The 6,853-nt window shown below is 33.0% G+C and overlaps 2 protein-coding genes across 2 annotated transcripts in view; both read left to right on the plus strand.

Annotated features, from left to right (window-relative positions):
• The window catches only part of LOC117101967 (synaptic vesicle glycoprotein 2B-like), a gene marked incomplete in the record, with an annotated part of 14,293 nt that extends 9,133 nt beyond the window's left edge, over positions 1 to 5,160 (plus strand). Inside the window, 4 exon segments of the mRNA XM_033242107.1 lie at positions 146 to 342; positions 1,153 to 1,379; positions 2,093 to 2,252; positions 3,025 to 5,160. Of these exon segments, the coding sequence (XP_033097998.1) occupies positions 146 to 342; positions 1,153 to 1,379; positions 2,093 to 2,252; positions 3,025 to 3,208 (768 nt within the window).
• An 824-nt stretch (positions 5,161 to 5,984) lies between these two features.
• The window catches only part of LOC117102049 (macrophage mannose receptor 1-like), an 8,326-nt gene continuing 7,457 nt past the window's right edge, over positions 5,985 to 6,853 (plus strand). Inside the window, exon 1 of the mRNA XM_033242264.1 lies at positions 5,985 to 6,620. Coding sequence (XP_033098155.1) covers positions 6,454 to 6,620 — 167 coding nt within the window. The 5' untranslated portion in view covers positions 5,985 to 6,453. The remainder of the gene's footprint in view (positions 6,621 to 6,853) is intronic.

Raw genomic sequence — 6,853 nt, forward strand, 5'->3', positions numbered from 1 at the left:
GGGTGGGAGCAGGGAGGGGAAGAACATTCATAGAAGCTTATACACACCTCAGCCTCTCCATGGATGGTGCTGAAAAATGTCATCTCTAAGCCCAGAAATGACACTGTCATACTTACAGAACTTTCTGTTGTTTTTTCCCTTAAAGATAAAATCGCTATCTACTGTTGCAAGTAAAGATGACATACAAAAAAGATTTTCAGATTCCAAAAACAGTATGGGGTGGTTAAAGTACTATAGGTATAATCTAGTAGAAATGATGAAGTCTACAGGTAAACTCTTCGAAAATAAGCTCCTTCGAATCACTGTCTTGCAACTTGTTATTATCGCAACTTTATCATTTGGGTAAGTCTTTACTTTATTCATTTATTTCAGTTGTTTGATGGCAAAGAAGGGGGCCATGGTTTTTAATGAGTTCCAAGTCAAATAAAAAAAATTACATTATTAATGTCTTATCAACATTTTAGGAAGTTACTTCCATTATACTGGATAAATATTAATATTATTACAGAATTTTGCAATTATTTTCATGTTTGTTCCATTATTTATGGACCCTTCCACTGTGGTCAGTCCATGAGTTAAATTTTTGTTAGGTGATTGCTGTTATTACTATATTAATATAGTTGTACATAAATTGTTACTTTAAGTAGTACCAATGTCATAGCACCACTGCACGTTGCATTCTGCTACACAAATCCTTATTGATTGATTTTGATTTGATCAATTAATTATACTTGTATTCCATTGTTACTGGCATTATGATATATATTATCAATTTTTAAAGGGGCTCAAAATCAGGGAGGTGCCGATTGTGAAACAATACCTTAGGGGTGGAAGGATTACCACGAAAATTTTGTTTTCTAGATGCCCCAAAGTAACCTCTGAGGCACTTCGGGCAATCATTAATTTCTTTTTTTTTCTTCTTTTTTTTTTAAACTTTCTAAAATGGAGTATGGGGCGGGCTCGTCCCCCCACCCCACCCAACCTTAAGTCCGCCCCTAAAGTGTGAAAATAAACACCAACTGTTAGGTCTGTCCACACTATTAAAATGTAGGTGACCTTTGATCTGTATGATATCATCATGTTCATATGTAGGCAACAATCACAGAAATGCTTTATGACTACCCTAGATCAAGGTTATTGACTTTTCTTTAGATATTATGGGATGTATATGTGGTTTCCAGTGCTGTTTCAACAGGTAGAGCAAACAGGATCAGCATGCCAGGGTCGGCATGTTACCAGTAACAACACCTGTATTGATGGTCTTCCACACTATGATGCAGCTGTTTACAAAGATTCATTTTACACTGCAGCTGCCAACCTACCTGGAAATATATTGGCTACATGTCTAATTGATACAGTGGGTAGACGTTCACTTGTCAGTAAGTGTTTCTATTTTATATCAGGTTTTTGTGAAATGAAAAAATGCACAACTAATCAGAGCTCAGAAATCATACCGAAGATTTGATTCGCGCGAATAAATTTGCCTAGTGGAAAACGGGCTCAAGTCACTAATAATCAATATAACTGATGCTTCACTGAGTGACCGGGGTTAATAATGTAAACTGCATAGGGGCAGTTTATTGCAATATGCGCTATATAAATGTTAGATTATTATTCTCATTGTTATAAATTAACATCAGTAAATAACAACCAATACATTTCAACAGCAATAAAAAAAAAAAATTAATACACTACTGGGGTGGTAGGAGATATGGGGAGTCCACACCAGCTCAGCCCGACCATGGTTGAGGCTAAGGTGAGAACATTTTAGGAATATGGACTTCTAGGTGCCATGAAATTGCACTCTCCTACTTGAAAAATCTTATTTATATGCTCATAATGATAAAAATAATATATCAACAATACAATACAACAATTATTATTCATAACACAATTTAAGGGGTGTGATTGTATCATCTGCAAACCGCCCCCTCCCCCCGCTGCATGCATCCCAGCACTATATCACCAATCTGTATCTCATTGTAATAATATAATAATGTGTGGCTTGCAGTCAAACAAAATATATTCATAATGTAAATTATAAATGATCAAATTCCAATTATACATTTGATAAATTATCACAATTTTACAGGTAGCAGCTTGATATTGTCTGGAATTTCTGTCTTTTTCATTTGGTTGGTGGAAAACAGAACTCAGGTGTTGATAATGTCTTGTATATTTGGTGGCATCAGTACTATCGCTTGGAATTCTTTCAATGTTTTGCAGGTAGAGCTTTACCCTACCCACCTCAGGTGAGAATTTTTAATAGCAAACCAATCATATACAGTACGTGTGTTTTGTATTTTTAACTGTTGTAGTTGGCAGCAGATACTTTAATTTTTATTTTTCTTGTGTGCATTTTACTCCTTGGGCAACAAGACACTTATTCCAGGGATCCCAAAATCTCCTGAAACTTGCGCAAGACTCCTGAAAATCAAAAGAGCCCCCTGCACTCCCGTTAAAGCAAGTAAGAATTTCCTGGAAAATAACACATCTCCCGCAAATTCATTGTACCCTACTGCTTTATTATCAGTTGTCTCACGGGAGTCAATGCCGATGGTTATCACTATGTGCAGCAAAATGAAATTAGATATTTTGCGAAAGTTCATTTAACCAAATCTCCCAACAGTGACTTCTTCCAACTGAACAGAATGACCCCTGCTCATCCATACCACTCATACGTATAATATTTGGCTACCTGGTAGGGTTACTGTAGAATTCTAGTCCATTGATTAGCTTCTGCAACGTTATAGAATACTCCCTCCCCAGGGCTGTTATTGTTTCATAGGTGTTTAACCTGTGACCAGTATAATAGTGTGAGGCACATTGAGGCATCAGCATAATGCGATATATAAGAAAAGTTGGTTGAAGAAATATATTTGTGTAATACACTCTATGTTGATTTTTAATTTTTACATCAATATTTTATTTTACAATATTTTTTATCAATATTTTTCATCAATTTTTATTTTTATCAATATTTTTATTTTTATCAATATTTTCATCTAATATTTTACATTATAGGTCTACAGCCATTGGTGCCATAGCACTGGCAAACCGGATTGGTGCTATCTGTGGTAACATTGCCTTTGGTGCACTTATTGGACTTTACTGTGCGGTACCAATATTTATGGTTGCAGTTCTCATGGTATTTGGAGGTATAGTTGTCTGGGCATTACCAAATACAACACGCAAAGCTCTAGAATAATAGTCATCAAATAATTAAAAGTACTGAGTTACTAAATGGTGTTGGAAATGACTTTTAAATATTTTTATAATTGACTTTGGTAAACAATGGATGGTAAGTAGATTTATACAGGTATAATGTTTTTAGTAATAAAAATGTAATTAATTTGTTGTTGTTAAGATTTAACAAACTATCCATGTTTTTTAAAAATTTTGAATTATGCACCATCCCTTAAGTTTATATATAATATATAAATTTGTGTTACACTCATATACTTATATAGATTTATATTCTGCACAAATTTTAAAAGTAGATATAGCCACTTGTTGCATTTTATATTACAATATTTTTTATACAGAAAAATACATTTCATATGATATTTTCATATACATTAGTTTTTGGTTTGTTTTTGTTTACCTCTTGTTTGGTCATAGGGTGGTTATTATTACATTATCATCATAATTGTGATGAAGTCATTATAATAAATGTATTGTTGAAGTTATTGTTATGACATTATACCTATTCATCACATCAGATGACATTGAAATAATATTCCTTTACTGTTTAACATCTTGAGATGTACGTTTATGGACCTTTCCGTTAAACCCCTGACCCCAGATACTGTTGGATAAGGGTCCACAAAACGAAAGCGTAAATGAACGTAAACCTGTGAATTTTTTGTGGAACAAAGCTTTTACGTTTACTTTGTGATCACAATACCATCATGTTATTTTTAGTGTATTGAATGTGAACACAAGACTGATAGAATTATTGTAGGCTTCTTTCTGGTGCAATAATGATTTAATTTGCAATGTTGTTATTTGATCTTCAAATGTTTTCATAAATTGAAGAAAAAATATATTTTTTTTTACATTTTTAAAATTTAAAAGGACGTAATTGATAGCTGTGAAAATATAAATAGATTATTTACACGCTTCCTTAAGGCTGATAAATTTTGCATTTTTACACAAATGTATTTGTGATACAGCAATGTATTATGTACCCAAACAGTTGATTGATTGACTTGTAAGTGTATAGTTTGCTGGGGCGGGAGCAGGCGGTGTGAATGCCCCCTCCCCCCTAAATTGTAGTAAAAAAATATGATATATCATTTTTATCATTATGAACATAGTGATTTTATGAGAGTTTGAGAGTGCAATTTCTGGAAATATTTTAAAAATGTTCTCACCTCAGCCCCAACCGTGATGGAGCTGACTTAGTGTGGACTCCAATACATCCCACTCTCTGCCAAATCCTGCATCCACCTCAGGTATTAAAATATAAGAGTGTGGACTTGGATTATGTTAGAAAGAGGATGGACTTGGATTATGTTAGAAAGGCTCCTTCGTGGCCCTAGTGACGTATAATTATAACTGTATAATTGATATTTTAAGTCGACACATTTGATCATTCTGTTTTAAGCAATCATTGTATTCTTATATATGACATATCATGATGATAAATTCTGAAATTGGCCAGTATGAAATTATCAAATTGTATATAGGATTTATCACAGTGCCTCAATTATGCCATCGTGTCAGTTATGCCATTGTGTTAGTTGGAGATCTGTTTGATTACTATCCCAACGGTTTGGGGTGCTGGTGGGTTGTTGGAGGGTTTATTTATAAAGCAAGTATTAGTTTCGCTGGTCAATTCATTCATATAAAAAACTGTCCTTTTTACCCAGTCAGCAGCATGCTGACTGGGTTCTGTTTTTACAATTTACTTTAAAATTTCGAATATGACAAGAGATGAATAATAAAGTGATACAAGTCTTCCAAGGACACATTTTAAAATAAGCTTTCATTCTATGTCCTTTTGATTGTGAATACAATTGAATAAAATAATATTTAATTATGCAACCTTTCAGTTAATTATTATATTTGTTTGAGTGTATAGTAGGTAAAGGCATTGTATTATTGCAAAGGTTGGTTGTGAGAAAAAATAAAACTTAATTAGTGATTTTACCAGAATGACAGCTACTATGTTCAATGGGGAATGCGGAGTTGATTTGTAATATACAGAACAAAGTACCAGAAATATTTTTATCAGTAACGTTTTTATAAAGACGGTCGATGAGGGTGGCTTGGTAGGTGTTATTCGTGTAATGTATATTATGGGACAAAACTATAAACAGAAATGATATAAAAAAAAATATATCATTATTAGTTACATTATTAAATCAAATTTAATATTACTCATAAAATGTCAGGGTTTGTACTTGGAATTAATTTTGTTGAAGACCTTGTCGATTGATTTGTATAAATTTTCAGTGTTCCCCCCAGGGACTTTACATTATTTCTAAAGTAGTATTTTCCTTATAGAGATTAATTATTTCAATGAAAAGTGATTTACGAGGGTCGGGAGGAAAGCGATAAGAATCTGGACGGACATTAACATAACTTTTTTGTACAAGCGATGCAACGCCACCAAATAGTTACTGTGAATTTCTACAGCTTTTGCACATGTGCACTTGAACAGCACTAAGTTCTCGATGCACCGCAAATAACAGAACAGAAATTAATATGATACACCCTCATTAAGCTTACTTTTATAATCAAGCATGTATATAAACAAAGTAAGCTGTCTAAATATATATGTATATAGTTTTTCTACCTTTATTGTACCATATATATATACTGTATATATATATATATAATATATATATACTATATATATTATATTTATGTATATTTGATAGGCCTAAATATATATACATTATTTAGATATGATATTATTGTTTTATACATATAATATACTATTTATTATCAATTAACGTATTGCTTGGTAATAATAGACAAATTTCCGATCTTGGTGATTGTGTAAATGCCTGGTTTGTGAAATGATAGAATGTGACTCAAAGCAACTAACCTGAAAGAAGTCAGAATTTATGAGTCATACTCAGTGCTTTTCTCCATGGATGTCGCGTTACTCTAGAAACGGAAGTGACAATCTGAACCGAAGTTGTCATTTTTTAGAGAAAAATTAACCGAATTTTACGTGCATGTTTAGCTATCTTAACTCCCTATGCTCCGGAGCTCCAACAATAGGATCTTTAATTCAACGTGTTGACGACAGAAAGAAGAAACACATGTAGGAACTTAATACAGGTATTTCGAGAATAATAAAAGGATGTATGTGGGTGAAATCGCAAATCCAATAATTGCGGTCATTTCTTTCATCTTACCACGGGGTCATACACTGATATAACGTGAATTTAGAGCCGCTTTTTTATACATGGGTTACTTTAAGTTTTTGAACGAACCATGGATTTGGAGATTTTATCATTAGTCTTCATTCTTTGTGGAATTAAGTTGGAGCGTTCTGTAGCACAGATTCCGGATTCAAAGGGAACTCTATCAAGTGCCAGTCCAGATAACCGCATCGATTGCCGATATCCAATACTCGAACAACCAATTGTTTCTGGAAAAGCGTAAGAAATTAACTTATTATTCAGTCTTCTTCTGCTAAAGTAGGCCTTTTGAATATAACATTTTAAAATGTCGCTATTACTTTAATATTTGTCTATGTTGAAAATGTTTTTTGATTGGATAAGTTATTTACGACATTTATGAAGATCATTTCGTCATATCAATACTGCTTCACCATGAGTTTTGAGGTGGAGGTCTGATCTAACGCTTTTAAAATATCTGTGCTATATATATA

The sequence above is a fragment of the Anneissia japonica genome, unplaced genomic scaffold (assembly GCF_011630105.1).
Source record: "Anneissia japonica isolate Jap-2015-1 unplaced genomic scaffold, ASM1163010v1 scaffold997_len2565447_cov190, whole genome shotgun sequence".
NCBI classification, from domain to species: Eukaryota; Metazoa; Echinodermata; class Crinoidea; order Comatulida; family Comatulidae; genus Anneissia; species Anneissia japonica.